General features: G+C 46.7%; 2 protein-coding genes across 2 annotated transcripts; one reads left to right on the top strand and one right to left on the bottom strand.

Moving 5' to 3' along the window:
• Positions 1–1,140: 1,140 nt before the first annotated feature.
• On the bottom strand, positions 1,141–13,697 carry Ccs (copper chaperone for superoxide dismutase). The gene is made up of 8 exons (XM_038329075.1): positions 13,565–13,697; positions 13,181–13,253; positions 9,379–9,516; positions 8,613–8,790; positions 8,126–8,186; positions 1,729–1,806; positions 1,555–1,658; positions 1,141–1,449 (listed from the first exon to the last, which is right to left on the bottom strand). Exons 1-8 carry the CDS (start codon positions 13,601–13,603, stop codon positions 1,296–1,298), a joined length of 825 nt encoding a protein of 274 aa, XP_038185003.1. The 5' UTR covers positions 13,604–13,697; the 3' UTR covers positions 1,141–1,295.
• Positions 13,698–13,866: 169 nt separating this feature from the next.
• Ccdc87 (coiled-coil domain containing 87) lies at positions 13,867–16,431 on the top strand. The gene has a single exon (XM_038312318.1). It carries the CDS (start codon positions 13,867–13,869, stop codon positions 16,429–16,431), a length of 2,565 nt encoding a protein of 854 aa, XP_038168246.1.
• The last annotated feature ends 2,074 nt before the right edge of the window (positions 16,432–18,505 follow it).

Here is an 18,505-nt window from a genome sequence, read left to right on the forward strand (position 1 = left end):
AGTTAAAATTCATCTTGGTGAAGCTCAATTAATATAAACTCAGAGACAGAAATTGGGGTTCAATCTGAAGATCCAAAAAGCAAAGCAGCCAGCCACTGGCTCTTACCTCAAACCTCAGTCTGAAATAGTGATTCTGCCTCCAGGAATCTCAAAAAGACACTAAAACTGAGAGTTGTCTCCTCCTGTTTTATAATCCTCTCTAGGGCTGGGATTAAAGGTGTGCACCACCCAGTTTCTATGGCAACTAGTGTAGCTACTGGGATAAAAGGTGTATGTTACCACTGCCTGGTCTGTAAGGCTGACCAGTGGGGCTGTTGTGCCCTCTGATCTTCAGGCAAGCTTTATTTATTAAAATACAAATAAAATACAAATGAAATTCCACTACATCTTGGAGTGACCTTAATTCTTCCATGGACTCATGCGAAACAGAACACTGACAGGATGTCAACTTCTCTCCACAAGCATGTGCACACACATACAAACATGCATGCACACAGCCATGCATACCACATATAAAGAAACACAAAAGAGTAAAAGAAGACAACTCAAGACATTAAGTTTTTAAAGGAAAAGGGACGTGCATTGCAGGGGGACATAGGTGTACCTCTTGAATCCCAGGACAGGCTCAGCTGACCACACAGTGACCTGATTTGGTGATTATAGGGTGGTGAGAACACTCCAGCAGCTCTTAGGTTTTCTCTGGTCATCTGCCTCATTCCTCTGACTTTTTTCTGATACTCAGTTGACAAGGAAGAGAGGAAAGGGCCACTGTAATTTCCCTATTCCCATATGATGGGTCCATCCACAGAGAAAAGCGCCCTAATGGTAGATCCCAGGTTTATTGGAGACACAGACCCGGGTTATGTCAAGAATCCTTTTAATTCTATTCAATAACAGTGAGGGGCTTAGGGAGATCACACACAGACATATGACTCCAAGGAAGATGAGAAATATATATGTGTGTGTGTGTGTGTGTGTGTGTGTGTGTGTGTGTGTGTGTGTGTGTATACATACATACATACATACATATATGGATTTAAAGTTAGTTTGGTATCAAAGCTAATGGGTAGGGTAGCTCCGGCTGCAGTCAGCAGAGAGACTCTACTCACCAAGCCCATTAAGAGACACAGATACACAAAGTGCCATATGAAAATAACAATTTAATTTGCTAAGGATACAGCAACCCCTACCTGCCCTGTATTAGTTCTCCTAGGTCTACACAAGCAAGGTCCCCTGTTCCCTCTGCAGGTAGATGTTCAGCTAGAAAGACAAAATGACCTGAGATGAGGCCCTGATCAGAGGTGAGCAGGGGCCTGGACTGAGTCCTTTCGGCCTTCACCAGCAATGGGCAGGCCTCGCTCCTCCCAGATAGTAAGGCCATCACAGGAGCAGATCTGCTTGGGGTTCTGGAAAAGGCCAGCAGAGCGTGCGATGATGCCACAGGCCAACCTGTGGAAGGATGTATGGTCAGCATGGGCCTTCCCTAGACCTCCTCAGGGCTCCATGTGCCCTACTGGCACATGAATGTCTCCAGCTGGGGGTGGCACAGCTCACCTCTTCCCAGAGTTCCCTGTGATCTTGGATAAGGGATGGTTCCCCTGGCCCAGGTCATCTTCTCCCTCATCAACAACCAGGCTGCGGCCAATCACATCCCACACCTTTGAAGGGAGACGAGAGTTTCAACTCCACTGTCCTTTGAGGAGGGGCCCCACATTCTTCAAATCTTACCTTCAGCTGTTTATCTTCTAGCCGGAAAGTGGCTCGGCCATCAGCATCAGCCAGGATGTTGCCTAGATCTCCCCGGTGCTGGAATGAGACCCCCATGGGCAAAAGAAAGTTACACAGTCATGACCGGTATCTTTTGCCTTCCCAGGATCTGATTCCTCATCCCATTTCCTCGAGCTTCTAACTTCCTCTTGTAGGTATCCCCTGCAAGGACTCAAAGAAGATCCTGGACACTCACCACCTTAGAAGTGAAATTCTGGGCAAAAAGCCACCATGCTGCAAAGAACTAGCATTCCCTGTTAGACTCAATTTCTTTCCCTACAAGCCTGTTGTCTAGCCTGGCTTCCGTCCCCAATTAGCTAAGTTCCTGTTCTTTATCTCCAGTTGCTCCAGAAGCCTCCATTCCCCAAGGCTTAAGATGGCTATGTTTGGTTTTTCTGACCATCACATTACTAGTCAGCCAGTCTAGTGAAAAAAGCAAGTATCAGTTTCAGTGAACCCTATCAGACATAGTGAGCAGTGGACACACTCCCCACTTTTTATTTGTTTGTTTTTCAAGACAGGATTTCTCTGTGTATCTCTGACTGTCCTGGAACTCACTCTGTAGACCAGGCTGTCCTCAACTCCAAGATCCGCCTGCCTCTGACTCCAGAGTGCTGGAATTGAAAGCGTGAGCCACCACTGCCCAGTTTCCATACTCACCACTTTTAAGAGCCTCCACTACATAACAGAATGAGGGCAACAAATACTGCATGTGGGGTTGACTGAGCAGTGAGCACAGAAGTGACAGGACCCAAGCAGTGAGCACAGAAACCTACGTCTGAGCAAAGAAATCGTTTCCAACCTAATTCATGAGCAGACACAAATGCCTCAGCTGGAGTGAGCTGGTCCCCACAGTCTCACTGCTAAGCAATGCAGAATGTTACTTCTCCAGTCATAGTGGCGCACATCTTTCATTCCAGCATTTGGGAGGCAGACAGAGCTCCGTGAGTTTGAGGCCAGCCTTGTCTACACAGATAGTTCCAGGACAGCCAGGGCTACATAGAGGAAACTATACCAAACAAAACAAAACAAAACAGGGCTGGAGAAATGACTCCAAGGTTAAGTGCCCTGGCTGCTCTTCTAGAAGTCCTGAGTTCAATTCCTAGCAACTACATAGTGGCTCACAACCATCTGTAATGAGATCTGGTACCCTTTTCTGGCCTGCAGACAAACATGCAGACAGAACACTGTATTTATTAATATGTAAATCTTAAAAAACAAAAAACAAACAAACCCCCTCAGGAAAAAAAAGAATTGAAATTTGTCTTCTACTTTATCTTATCTAGAGAAACAGCTGGCACCTGGTATTTTTTGTCACATTGCCCTATGCTAAAGATGTTAGTAGTAGAGAATTCAAGGTGGGGAAGATAACAAGGACCTTGCCAGCTGTTTCTGGGGTTGAATAAGCCAGGCAGTATGACTGAAGGCATGACCTTGCAAGGGGGTCAGGGAAAAACAGCCTTTTCAATTCCCTCCCCTAAGAACTGGTCACAGAGAGGCCTTCAATGTCACCCCAGGATACTGGGCCCAGCCTGTACTTTGGGTCCTGAAGAACCAAGAAGGGTCTCTACATAGTGTGTGACAAGGCTCCTTCCTGCATCGGAGGAAGCCCATGGTATAGTAGAAAGGACTAGAAAGTGAGAAGGGAAGGCACCTGAGAGACTGTTAGCAGGTATACAAGAGACAGCCAGGCTTGGATGTAATTGCTCACACTAGTTTTAATTCCATCTGGACAAGTCAGCTGCTGACATCTAGGAGAAACTTGCTGAATACCGTGTGGTCTTTACCACTCCAGTCTTGCTCATTTTTAGTTCATTTTCTGGAGAGATGGCTCAAATGGTTCAAAATTCAAATAATTTTAGAGTCTTTTACATGCTAAGTATATGCTCTACAAATAGGCTACACTCATAACTTTTTGGCTTTTTATTTTTACCTTTGTGTGTGTGTGTGTGTGTGTGTGTGTATGTGTGTGTGTGCACGCGCGCTCACACGTGCACATGTATGCATGTGCCTTTGCACATCAAAGCAAGACAACTTATAGGAGACAGTTTTCTCCATCATGTGGGTTTCTGGGGTCAAACTCAGGTTGTCAGGATCAGCAACAAATGTCTTTACCCCATTTTGTTTTGTTTTAGAGACGGGGTCACATGTATCCCTGAGTAGTCTTGAACTTGCTATGTAGCCAAGGCTTGCCTTAAATTCCCAATCTTCCTGTGTCTACCTCCCAAATGCTGGGATTACAAACAAGTGTCACTACACCTAGAATAATCCTCTTTGGTTTTGTTTCCTGAGTCCCTTCTGATCCCCTGTCCCAAGTGGGGTCTGAGGGTAAGGATATTAGTCCCAAGGTTATCTTTGTCTTTTAGGGACATTTCTGCTCTGTCATGACTTAGATGGTTTCCTCTGCTGGATCTGCCACCCCCAGGCTCACCTTGTCTACATGCAGAGCTCCTCCTCCTCCTTCAAAACCCAAGGAGTCAGAGGCTGTACGGATGCCCCTTCCTGTATTTGCATTCTTTATGATTTCTCACTTTTGTGTGGCCTGGATCGAGGATCATTTCCTGGACTAGCTTACAGCATGAATCTGACGTCCATGTCGGATGCCCTCTCATTCTCTGATGCACGTGTCCTGAGAGACACCAGCTGTCGCATGGTGAGTTGATCTAGGGAAGTTCATGTGGCACAAGACTGATATCTGGCCAATAGCCAAGGCCGGCCAGCAACAACACTGCCCACTGCCGATAGCCATCAGGACAGCAGATCCTTTCCCTGCTGAACTCCATGACTGAGGCGCCAAGAGACTTTGAGCCAGAGAAACCCAGGTTTCTGTCCCAGAGAAACTGGGAGATAACAAATGCTTAGCACTTTATGCCCCAATATTAGTGGCATTTAATTCAAGGCAACATTACTTACAGATTGAGCACAGGCATGGCACTGTGCAAATAGACAAAAGAACAAGTCTATCCCACCTCAGAGCAGTGGGGAAGAACTTTGACCATTAGAAAAGTATGGAGCTATCTATCAAAGGTCCAAAAGTGAGTTGCATGCTTTAAGAAGCACACAGGCTGCCAGGTGGTGGGCACACATCTTTAATCCCAGTACTCAGGAGTCAGAGGCAGGTGGATCGCTGTGAGTTTGAGGCCAGCCTACTCTACAGAGTGAGTTTCAGGACAGCCAAGACTATTTCGCAGGGAAACCTTGTCTCAAAAAACCAAAAACAACCCCCCTCAAAATAAAAGAAAGAAGGAAAGAAAAAGAAAGAAAGAAAGAAAGAAAGAAAGAAAGAAAGAACCAAGACAGAGAGAAAGAAAGGAAAGAAAAAAGTAAAGGAATTCAAAACAGACAGATATTGTGAAATGCTCTAGACCAACATGTCTTATGTCCATGGATTTTAGTGCTGGTGTTTCATTTTGTTTTATTCTAGAATATTTTCTTTAACTCAGGCTAGATTCAAACTTAAATTGCTTGTGGTGAGAGACGCCCACAACCCTGGGGAGGGCAGGCGCAGTGACAAAAGAAGCTGCCCAAGAAACGGCTGCTGCAGGGCATCGGGGGGGAAATGCCAGCTTCAGAAGCTGCTGTGTAATTTCGTGCCACGTGTTGGACGCCAAATGTTTTTACCTAAGTTGTTCTATTACCAATAAAGACTTGGGAGTCAGATGTTGGGGTAAAAAAATCTGCTAGAACAGAGAAGTAGCAGAGGAGTGACCTTTCTTTTTTGACCAGAGACCCAGCAAGACTGTCTCTCCACACTCCCCAGATCAAAAAGACCTGGAATCTCTAAGTCCCTCCCTACTCTTTCCTGAGGGTCTTCTCCATTCGTCTCCCTGGGTCCTCCATACTTTCTGTGGCTAATTCTTGTCAACTAGTCACTGGCTAGTTTCAAACTCTATGTGACCAAGGATGACCTTGAAGTTTTGGTCTTCCTTTCTCTACCTCTCAAATGTTGAGATGACAGGCATGAGTCACTGTGCCCTGCTGTTTGTCTTGATGCCAGTTCATAACTTCTTAGCACAAAAATCAGTAGAATCATGGTACAAACTGGCCATCCCAACCCCATGGAACTGTGGTACAAGTCGAGTATTTCTGTTGCAGATCCCACATCTAGATGTTACAAATTCTAAGACTCTGATAAGAGTTTAGCTTATTTTTAATTAGGAGGGCTCAACCAGTAAAGTGTATGAAAATATTTAGAATTTTAGGGCTAGAGAGATGGGTTAAGGGTGCTTACTGTTCTTTCAGAAGACCCAAGTTCAGTTCCCAGCACTGAATTACAGTTACCTGTAATTCCAGCTCCAGGGGATTCAACACCCTCTTCTGGCCCCCACAGGAACCCATACACAATGTGCTATCCACACATATGGAGACATATACATATGAACAAAACAAAAATTCATCTTCAGAGATGTGCATCATGGTACACACCTTTAATCCTAGCATTTGGGAGGCAAAGGAAGGCAGCACACTGGAAGCGTGACTCTAACCTAGTCTACGCAGTGAATACCAGGCCGACTAGGGATGCGTCATGTTTTGGGATATTTGATATCACTGTGAAGCTCTGAGACTGTGTTAATAAAATTAACCTTGGGTCAGGGGACAGAGCCAGTGACTAGTTGACAAGAATTAGCCATAGAAAGTACGGAGGACCCAACGAGACTAATGGAGAAGACCCTACCTTAAACAAACAAACAAAAATGATAGAAAATTAAAACGAATTCTGGAGTCCTGAGAGGATCTAAGAAGGAACCGGGGTTTTCAGCCCCTGGAATGAGAACTCAATGTCTTTTTTTTCTTCTTCTTCTTTTTTTGGTTTTTCGAGACAGGGTTTCTCTGCAGCTTTTTTAGAGCCTGTCCTGGAACTAGCTCTTGTAGACCAGGCTGGCCTCAAACTCACAGAGATCCGCCTGCCTCTGCCTCCCAAGTGCTGGGATTAAAGGCGTGCGCCACCACCGCCCGGCTTGAGAACTCAATGTCTTTGTCTCCAAGTACAGGGAGGAGGACTCCCCCAAGAAAGGAGGTGCTAAGAGGTGTGCAGAAGAGCACCAAGGAACAGAAAATCTCCGAGGGAGAAAGCAATGTTCTTATGTTTGCTAATTTTGATTATAAATTTGACCGGACTGACAAACATCTAAGAAATATGTAAAGCACACTTCTGGGTGTGTAAACCATGAGGACCTTGTCATAATCAGTGGATTAATCCCTTGATGGATTCACAATATTGGCATTACTGGGAGACGGTGAAGGTAGGAGGTGAGGCTTGGTTGGAGGAAATAGATCCCTAGAGAAAAGTCCTTCAGGGTGGGATGTAGGTGTATCTTCTATCTATGTGATGATTTCATTGGTTAATTAATAAAGAAACGGCTTGGCCTAATAGGTTAGAACATAGGTGGGTGGAGTAGACAGAACAGGAAGAAGGAAGTGAGGTAGATGGCTCAGACAGTTGCCCCGCCTCTCCTCTCTGAGCCAGACTGCTGTGCCTCTCAGGGAGAGAGATGCGATGAAGCCAGCCACCAGGGAGCTAGATGCGATGGAGCCAGCCATTCAGACATGCTGAATCTTTTCCGGTAAGACACCATTCGTGGTGTTACAAAGATTATTAGATATGGGTTAGTCAAGATGTGAGTAAGAGGCTGGAACTAATGAGCCAGGCAGTATTTTAAATGAATACAGTTTCCGTGTAATTATTTTGGGGCAGGGAGCCAGGCGGCTGGAAGCCTGCCCACAGCCCATCACTACAGTGGGATCTTGCCTTTCTCTTCCTGTGACCCTTTTCTCTATTTTCTAGCTACTGTGATGCGAACTGTTCTCCACCATGACCTTCCTGCTCAACCAAACAATGGAAAAATTAACAGTACAGATGCAATCAGCTAAGACAAAGAGCACTAAGGTGGCAGGAAACTCCCTGAAGACAGAAAAAGAATTCTATGGTAGAAAATGAAATTCCAGTGTTACTGGGAATGCAGCTCAATGGCAGAGCAGCTTGCCTAGCATGTGTGTGGCCTTAGGTTCCATGCCTAGCACTACAAGAAAGGAAAGGACTAAGGGAGGAGGGGATGGGGGGCAGGGCAGGAAGAAGAGAGGAAAAGAAAGAAGCCCCAAGGCTCCCTGTCAGGAGTATCTTTCTACACAACCATAGATTTCCCCTCTAGACGTCCTCAGGACAGGCACTGGACCCTACTGCACTGTATCCCAAAGACCTTGATCACAAGAAGTATAAAGTCACTAAGCTGATCAACATCAGATGAGAGGGAAAGATCCACACATAAAGCAATCACAGTCCAAGATCCAAGAACTGCCTGCCTACCTCTGAGTCCCTGGATTCTCTCTATGCCCATACCCAGCCCAAACCTACACTTACCCGATCAGTGTCCTGAGGGCCCCCATGAGATGCTCCATCAGGGTTAAAATGGTCCCCACAGCTAAGGATGAAAATTAGCAAATAGGTATCCAAACAGTAGTGTCTGGGCCCTCTTCTCTGACAGCCTTTATCAGTCCCTCATTAATTCAACAGATTGAACGCCAGGGTTTGGGCAAAGAATAGAAATTAACACATGGATTATACCTTCCTTGAGTTTCTGCTTCAGGAGACACAGAAGAGTAAATACCTATCATACTGCAGAAGACAGTGATAGACACAGGGCCTCTTCCTTCCCTGTGTCCAGGAGTACCCTCTATTTCAGATCTTGACTCAAATCCTCTGAGGCCTTTCATATGTTGCTTATAACCTCTTTAGGCCTCAGTTTCCTCATGTGTACACTGAGCCTGTGTATACGTGCCCCCACCAGAGAACTTTTGAGGACAGAAAATGAAAATGTGTAGCTACAGGGATGCTACAGATGGCTTACCTATTGCAATCCCTTGTGAGATCCCCAAACTGATGGACATGGAATCCATGCAGCCCAGGTTCCAGGCCGTCAATAGTTCCCTCAATCAGACAGAGCTCAGAGGTCAGCTGTAGAAAGCGGACCACCCCCTGTATGGCGTTGCGACCCTCCAGAATGGCTACTGCTGCTCCCAGATTCTCTGCAAGGTATGAAATGCTTACTGTTTTTCCATCTCACCCAGTCCCTGATGAACCAGCCTGATTACATCTTAAGATTAGAAGCCATCTTATTAGAAGGTCAAAATAAGTTCATTCTTGTTTTCTATAAAACTTGGGTTTGACCATGTATCGACCCATTTTCTGGATTCTGACATGTTCTACACCCTCCACCCTGACCTTCACCCTGAGAAAGTAAGATGTTATGCCAAGTTACCCAAGCCTTAGAACCCTCCTAGCCTTGCCATTTTGGGGGCTTCATAAGCCCTACTTTTTCCTATGTTCAAAGCTATTTTCTCAAACCTTGCTTTAGGAAGATAGCCCTATCTAACAGAAAATAAAGCTTGCTAATTCAACTAAAAGAATTTGGGTAATGGTCTTTAATCTTGTTCCATAGGATTAACATCCTGTCCTTTTGGCAGCTCAGAAAGGGCAGGGAAGGAATCTCACATATCTTTCATAACTCTCCAAAACCAATCCGGCCCAATCCTGAGATTCCTGCGCTTAGATTACAGCAGTTCTTGCTCCAGCCCGCCAACCCCAGAGGCCAGGTGTCTATAAGCATCACTCACGTAACTGGCTGCTGCCCATGCCCTTGAGTACAGCCTGCCTCCCTGTGCTTTCCAGGAGCGCTTGCACCTCCTGGCTGGGAAGAGTGGTCTGCACCAACACCGTTTGGTTCTCCAGTTGCACTTCCACACTCTGGACACCTGGCAGAGGGAGAGGGAGAGGGCTGGCATCATATGCTGATGGTACAGCATTTTCCCATCCCCATCTCTGCAAAGCTTCATATGACCAGAGGTAAACCTGGAAGCTCCTTTCTATTAGTAAGAACTTGGTGTGGTATGTTTGTGAATCCTGCGTGTAATGTGTAATGTGAGGAGTGGAGCTCAAAGGCCTCTCACACAAAGAGAGGACCACAGCTCCATCCTGAGAGCTGACACTAGGGAAGACCACTGCTCCATCCTGAGAGCTGATACTGCGCACGTACCATGGACTAAGGTCTCTTTTTTATTGAAGATTTATTTATCATATACATGAGGGCTTTACCTACATGAGTGTATGTGCATCATTCGCATGCAGCACCTGCAGTGGCCCTAAGAGGACATTGGATCCCTGGGAAGTAGAGTTACAGACCACTGTGAGCCACCATGTGGGTGTCAGAAATGGAATCCAGGTCCTGTGCAAGAGCAGCCAGTGCTCTTCCCACTGAGTCATCCCTCCAGCCCATTAAGCCCTTTTTTGGTGTTGTTTTTACCTACATTGCTTCATTTCATATTTACAGTAGCCTGGGAACCGATCTCTGTTTTACAGATAAGGATATCAAGGCACAGAACAATGAAGCAATTTATTGAAATTAGGTAGGCTGCAGAATGCAACTCAGTGCAGACAGCTTAGCTACAGAGCAAAAACAAATAACCCAAACCTTCTACTCACCCTACGAAGGGCCCTAGCCCAGGCTTCCTAGGACTCCCCAACCCACACGTGCACCTTCTACCGTAACTCCCATTTCTGCTGAGCCATCCACCAGCACTGATTACTTTGTGTGTTTTGAGATAGTAAGAGAAAATCTAATGGAGAAGGAGCCATTTCATTAAAAGTAGCACATTCTGGTCAAAGCTTTTCCAAGATGTAGTAGGGCCTGCTACTTCCTGCAAAGCATTCTCGCTGGGAAAACAGACAAGTGGGACTTTAGTTGGACACAGAGCAATTTCAAGGCTTTAGTGAGTTTCTTCAGCACCCAAAAAAAGAGACTTCTGATACCCATGCTTTCTGGTCTGAGAGGTGAAACCAGTTTGGTTTCTTCATAGCTGGGCAGGAGAGTTTCAGTGTACGGAACACACTGAGCGAGAGTGTAACCCAAGGCCTTGGGCAAGAGAGCCTTACTCTCCTCCCTGGGGCAAGTGGGAGAAGCTCCAACCTCACATCTGCCGGACAGTAACTGTGGCCTCTCTTTTCTCCTCACTGAGCCCTACCAAAGCCTCGCCTAGCCATGCTCCAAGAGTCACCTGCCAAACAGAACTGTCGCTCTGCTGGAGACACTGCCTTCTTCCGGTTCAGACAGAGTTTGCGAATTTAAGTGGGGGATAAGCCACATTCCCTTCTGGCCCTCCCACATCAGGAGCACAGTATCAGGTTCTCCTGGGAGTTCTGGGGTCTGGGAATCCACCCTATGATCAGGCCAGGCTATCACAAAACTTTATCTGCTGTGTGTTCAAAACACATTCAGGTCTCAGCACTTATCCTAGACACCTCACTTCTCCTTAGTCTGCTCAAGAACCCTATCTATGGATTCCTTGTTTTCTTTGTTGACTCTTTAGTATAGTGGTTCTCAACCTTCCTGATGCTGAGACCCTTTAACACAGTTCCTCATGTTGTAGTGACCCCAACCATAAAATTATTTTTGTGACTACTTCATAACTATAATTTTGCTACTGTTATGAATCATAATGTAAATATCTGATATACAGGACATCTGATATGCAACCCTTGTAAGAGGGCTGTCCAACCCCCAAGGGGTTGCAATCCACGGATTAAGAACCACTGCTTTGGAGCTGGAGATGGTTCAGTGGTTAAGAGCACTAGCTGATTTTCCAGAGGCCTTGAGTTCAATTCCCAGCAACCAGGTGGTGGCTCACAACCATCTACAATGAGATCTGGTGCCCTCTTCTGGCATGCAGGCATACATGCAGTCAGAACACTATATACAATAAATAAGTAAATCTTAAAAACAAAAAACACTGCTTTAGTATCTTTCCACATAAAATTGAAGGTGATTTTTTTTTAGTGTGTGTATGTGTGTCATATGCATGCATGTGTGTATGCATGTTCCCGAGTATGGGGGCATATACTTGGTTGGTATATATGGAGGCCATGTGTTTTCCTTGATTGCTATCTTTTATGGTGAGGCAGGTTCTGTCGCTTGAACCTAGAGCTCAGTTATTTGGTTAGTCTAGTTAGCCAGCTTGCCTGGGATCCCTATCTCTACCTTCTGAGTGCTGGGACTGCAGGTGGGCTGTGTGGCATTTATACAGGTGCTGGGAATCTCATACTGATGCAGCCATCATTTTTACCAGCTCAGCCATCTCCCTAACCCCAGCATACATGCAAGCAAACACACACACAAACATATATATAAAATAAAACAAAATTAAAATATAAAAATAATCCTTAAGAAAAAAATCTGCTGCCCCAGGGTCAGCCAGATAGCTCAGCAGGTAAACTATTTTTGATTTTTGGCACAAGACCGACAGCTGGGAGCAGGGAACAAATCCACAAAGTTGTCCTCTGACCTCCACATGCACAACTCCCCTCCCACAAGCACACCATACACGAATTCACTAATGATAAATTAAAAACTCGGTTCCAGACCGGGTGGTGGTGGCACACACCTTTCTCAGACTAGGGAGGCAGAAACAGCAGATCTCTGTGAGTTGAAGGCCAACTTGGTCAAGACAGCCAGGGCTGTCTCAAAAACAAAAACAAAAACAAAAAAACCAGTTCCCCCAGTTCTCCTCTGTAAGCCTTCCCTCTCACAGTTCCCTGAGATTAACTGGGCTCTCACTACATGCTCAAGACTTGCATCAACTAATTCATTCTTCATGGCAATTCTGAGTTATGAATATCATTCAAACACTGCAGAAACAGAGGCATAGAAAGCAAGCATGAAGCCACTGTGCTAGTATGTGGCAAAGAGGGCATTTGAATACAAACAGATCAAACTCCGGAGTGCCTGTCTCACTGCTAAACACACTGCCCCGCCCCCAACCAGCGACCGGGCTTCAGACCCTTCTAATCGCCTTCCTTCCCATTCCCACAGTGGCTTCCCAAGGAAGCATTCTGTGAATGCTCTTTTGGCAAAGCTTGTATAATCTTTGCCTGAGCATAGGGGTAAAGGTTTTTCCTAAGAAGCCCCCAGTGTCCAATCTACACCTGCTGAAAGGTAGGATGAACATTTAACAGATTTTTTTTTTCAAGCCAGTTTCCGTGCCCTAAAGACGACTCTGCCTTCCATCTTTCCAGTTGTGCCAGGTCACCCGCAAATAAGCTCCCTAAGCTGGGCCAAGACTGCTGTTTGCTTTATCAGAACGGTGGTGTTTCCCAAGCAAGACCTCAGATGTTCCCCCAGAACGCCCTCGATAGGAGGAGCTACACACTCTGGCTACCTCCTGAGCTCAGCGGCGGGAGGAGCAGAGTTAGTACAGTTTTGGCAAGCCAATTTTGAGACCAGCACGCTGGACTCTGCCTTTGGGTCTCTGTGACTCTGAGAAGTTTCCTTTCGTTCTCTAGATATCTTTCTGAATCCGTAACAACAGGTATACTGCTGAAGAGAGAGCTCTGGGCTGATCCCAGAAAGGTTTATTCTGCTCCTACCTGCCACTCCTTTCAGGGTCTTGTGCACCGCGTCCACGCAGCTCTGACAGGTCATCTGCACTGCAAACTCCAGCTGTAAGGGCAGCAGAGCAGAGGTACACGTCAGGCATTACCCTGATTCACCACCTTCCCTAGGATGACTCTTGGGCATCCACCGCACATGGCTTCTGTTCGTGTTCCTTCTTCATTATCTCTTGGGCATTACAGAATGGTGGTCTCACCCTCCCACACCCACAATGCGAGGGGCATACCTGTCCTAACCCCGGGATTTCACCCCTACCCAGGAGACTGCTCTTTCCAGGCTTCCCAAGATAACGATCCCTCCCCCCGCCCCTCGCCCAAGGGCTGAAGCTAGGCGAGGCTCCACAAGAAACCTTCACTCACTGCGCACATGGTCCCACCGTCCCCGAAATCCGAAGCCATCCTGGATGTAGTCAACCCAGGCCCTGGGCCGCAAAACAACTTAAGTCCAGAGACCAACACTGCTCAGTTTTGTGGGGTGGGCGGAGCCTCGGGGAGCCACCCTTTGCTCCACCTCCTTGGCGCGTGCGCTTATGCTAGGCCCAGGCCCACAGTCAATCCAGAAGGTGTACCGGCTGCGCAGGCGCATTGATGCCATCCGCCCTGGTTTCCTTAGTAACCATTTGGCGTCCTCTACAGGCTCAGAGGGGTCCACCTGCGTAAAGATGGAGCCACAGAATCAGGAGCCTGACCTCAAGCCGATTTACCACCGGTTGCTGAGTCCACTGTCCCTCTTCCCCGGCAAGGAGCCGCCTCCAGAATCTCTGAATCGCTCCTTGCAGGAGGTCTCGACTTTGCAATCCATCCCACTCGCGAAGCTAAAAGTGGGGCCGCTGTGCCGCCAGGTATCAAAGCGACTTGCAGCCAGCGGGCGGGCGGCGCGGGTGACTCCCGAGGATCGACTCTGTCTCACCCAGGTTATCCTAGAGGAGCTGAAGTGTAGCTGGCGGGAACCTCCTACAGAACCTATTTTGAACTATGAGAACAACCAGAAGCTGCGGAAGCGGCTGGAGTCTTACGTACTGATCTGTAGTGAGCAGCTCTTCATACGCTATCTGCACCTGCTGGTGATCCTGCCGGCCACTAGAAAGGTCTTCACAGAATCAGCCACCCTCAGCCGGTTGGCAGCTAACCTTGCCAGGGATTGCACAGTCTTCCTCACCAGTCCTGATGTCTACCGCTCCCTGTTGACTGATTTTCAGACCCTGCTGAATTTAGAGCAAACCCAGAGAGGCTTATCCAAGCTGCGCCCCCCAGCCTGTCCTCCTGGGACTTTCAAACCCTGTCCAATCCCCTGGCCTCACAGCACCGGCTTGGACCAAGTGCCATGCTCTAGCCTCAACCTGAACTACTTAGTCCAACTCAGCCGCCCATATGATTTCCCCAGAGAGCCCGAACAGGATCCAGTGAAGGAGTTGAAATCCATCCCCCAGCTGAAGGGTAGAAAGCGGCTTCTCTGGGTGCCCTCCATGAAAAGGGAAAAAGAAGCTGAAGTGAGTTTCTCACAGACGGTACCACTGCCTAGCCATTCTCCTCCCAGTAGTGAGATGCCCCCCTTCCCCACTTCCCGAATCTATCCCAGGCTCCTGAGGGGCCAGTCCATGCCCTGTCTTCGTGAAGGGTGGAATCTGGCGGATGAGTTGGGCCTCCCTCCTCTCTCCCCTCATCCCCTCACCCCACTGGTCTTGGCTCCAGAGAGTAAACCACTGCAGTTTGGGGACATGGTGGCTGAGGATCTGAAACAGATGACAAAGAGCCTGACAATGGAGTGGGCTCACTACTCACCGCTGGAATCGGGCCTGCCCCCCCTCCTCGGGGTCCTTACCAGGCGCCTGACTGCCCAGCACCACATAGAGGACTTGAAGAAAATGCTGAAGAGCCTACAGGAAGAAGAAGCCTCTGGACAGTGGGATCTCCACCTCTCAAGAATCACTCCACTTCACCCACAGCCAGTGACTATGACTTTGAAGCTACACGATCAGGTGGTGGTCCAAGTGGCTACTGTGCAGCTCTCAGACAGATACTTTTCTGACACTTTCCACGTGGAGGGGGCTGGAGTCCTATACAACCACCTGACTGGGGAACTGGACTGCAAAGCCATCGAAGAAATGGATGCTGACCGTCATGTTGGCAATAGCACCAAAGAGGTATACAAGGAGTTGATGAGCCGAGTCTCTACTAGTCACTTCTCTTTTGATGAAGGACCTCAGATCGAGCCCTCGGCAGAAAAAGATTGGTCTACCTACCTGTCCTCAGCTTTTATATACCAAGAGAAACATAGCCCAGTCATCAACCATAATCTGGTCGGATTTTACTCCAAGAGAACAAGCACTCAGCTGTTGTGCCTGGAGAAGGTGCCTTCTGTCACAGTATTCCAAAAGCGAAAAAGCTGGGACAAGCGGTCAAACAGGAGTGTATGGAGGAACTGGTGGAAAACCTCTGTATCTGCGGAAGACTACTTAAAGTACCTCACCACTCAGGAGACGGATTTCCTCCATGTTGTCTTCCAAATATATGATGAAGAGTCTTCTGTGGAGACGCTGGTCCCTGCCAAAGAGTCCCTGGAGATTCAGCACCCTCCTCCCCTGCTGGATGATGAAGAGCCAGAATTTGTGCCAGGAGAGTGGAATTGGAGTTCAGTGATAGAGGACAGCTCAGGATTTGGGAACACCCACATCCTAAGCCTGCAGCAGCGTCTAGAACGACTGTGGGTCATGTTGGAAGTCCCTGACCAAAACCGACTGGACATGGTCATTAAGTACAGTTCCAATGCGCGCTTGCAGCAGCTACCATCATTGATCAGGGCCTGGGAGCGGGTCCTGAAGCCCATTCAGATGCGGGAGTTGTTGCTAGGGAGACTGGAGTGGTTTGAACGACAAGCCTCTGACCCCAACCGGTTCTTCCAAAAGCCTGATTTGGTGCTAAGTCGATTCCTGGAGGAAAATCGGTGCCGTAGCCATATCCAAAGAAAGCTGAATCTAATGGAGTCTTCTTTGATTTCCTTGCTGGAAAAGATAGAGTTAGTCTTTGGGGAACCAGTGACCTTTAAGGGGCGACGCTACCTAGAGAAGATGAAGCAGGACAAAGTGGAGATGCTCTACTGGCTTCAGCAGCAGCGGCGGGTTCGCAATCTGATCAGGGCCCAGAAAGCCTTCCACCAATCGTCCATGTTCACAAGGAACAGCAGCCGGGCTTTAATAGCTCCTGGGAATACTCCTATTGCCCGCTAAGAGAGCCAAGTGTCCTCAAAATCCCTTCCTCACCCCCAAACATCTACACACTCACATGACCCCTCAATGGCTTTAGAACAACCGTGGATATTTCTACAAGGGACTGAGATTCTTTATCTTAGTATTCTAGATAAAAGGATTCCCCCAAACCTGGTGTTCCATGTACGCCAGCTGTGCTGCAATACAACCAAAATCCTTTATCAGATGGTCCCTTGGGGATCATTATAACAGAGAAAGTCAGACAGAGCCAGTTGTGATCTTTAAAACAATCCAGTTTAGTGTCACTATCTTGCTATATTAAACCAGTTGATTAGAGCTTTTGTTTAGGCTCAATAGCATAATACTATTGTAGTAGTTTTGTTTTTTTTCTTTTGGTTCTTGGCTCTTGGGGGGCCCACCACCCAGCTCCCAAATAAATCACACAGAGTCTTTTTCTTACTTATGAATGCCCGGTCTTAGCTTTACTTGTTTCTTGTCAGTTTTTCTTAACTTAAATTATCCCTACTACCTTTTGCCTCTGGGTTTTCTCCTCTTCTTACTTCTGTATATATTACTTTCAGTCTGACTCCATGGCTGGCTGGGTGGCTGAGAGGTTGGCCCCTGGTGTCTTCCTCCTTTGTTCTATCTTGCACCTTCTATTCCTTCCCAGATTGCTCCCATATTTATCCTCTCTGCCTGCCAACTCGCCTATCCTTTCTCCTGCCTCGCTGTTGGCCATTCAACTCTTTATTAGACCATCAGGTGTTTTAGACAGGAAAAAAGTCACAGTTTCACAGAGTTAAACAAATGCAGCATAAACAAAAGCAACACATCTTTACATCATTAAACAAATGTTCCAGAGCATAAACAGATGTAACACATCTTAAAATAATATTCTGCACATACTTAAGCACTATAGCTCTGAAACTGACAGATGTATGTAAATCCTGACTGTATGGATTAAGGCAAGTTGCCTAACTTCTTTGTACTTGTCAAATGAGGAGTTAAGTCTCAGTTGTCACTTCTGGTGCTTGCATATTGTTGGCAGGATTGAAGCATTTTTTTCCCTATTTTTTTAGTTAATTTTTTTTTCTTTTTGGTTTTTTGAGACAGGATTTCTCTGTGTGTATCTCTGGCTAGAACTTACTCTATAGACTACCCTGGCATCAAACTTAGAGATCCACCTGCCTCTGCCTCCCAAATGCTGGGATTAAAGGAGTGCACCACAACTGCACTCTTAAAACATTCTTTTTGTTTTGTTTTTCAAGACATGGTTTCTCAGGAATTATGGAGCCAGTCCTGGAACTCTGTAGATAGACCAGACTGGCCTTGAACTCACAGAGATCTGCCTGCCACTGCCTCCTAAGTGCTGGGATTAAAGGCGTGCGTCACCACCACCCAGCTTAAAATATTCTTAATTAGATTTTTATCTGTTAATAAAAGCACTTGTATATCAAAATGTATACTGAAAAGTAAGTTTCTGGGGCTGGAGAGCCCGCCTAGTGGTTAAGTACATGCACTGCTCTTCCAGAGTACTGAAGTTCTCTTCCCGGCATCCCTATCAGGCAGCTTGCAACCACCTGTAACTGCAGCATCTGACATCCCTGGCATCATCTGACACCTACATATATGCACACAGACACACTCACTCACACAGACATACATATGCAATTAAAAATAATAAAATTTAGTCAGGCAGTGGTAGTGCACGCTTTTAATCCCAGCACTTGAGAGGCAGAGGCAGGCAAATCTTAGGAAGTTTGAGGCCAGCCTGGTCTACAGAGCAAGTTCCAGGACAGCCAAGATCGGTACACAGAGAAAACCTGTCTCAAAAATGATAATAATAATAATAATAATAATAATACAAAAAGTAAGTTTCTTTCCTACCGCCAATCCTCAATTTCCTTCGTTGTAGATAACAATTGTTATCATATTTGTTGTTTAGCACATATTTGTTGAGCATGCATAAGGTGTTAAATTTATAATCTGTATGTTGCTTTGTTCTTTTGTTTTTTGGTTTTGTTTGTTTGCTTGTTTTACACTCAGTTCCAGGGAAGGGAAGGTAGGATGACAGGTACAGGATGTCATTGCTCAC

Source organism: Arvicola amphibius, chromosome 1, assembly GCF_903992535.2.
Source record: "Arvicola amphibius chromosome 1, mArvAmp1.2, whole genome shotgun sequence".
NCBI lineage: Eukaryota > Metazoa > Chordata > Mammalia > Rodentia > Cricetidae > Arvicola > Arvicola amphibius.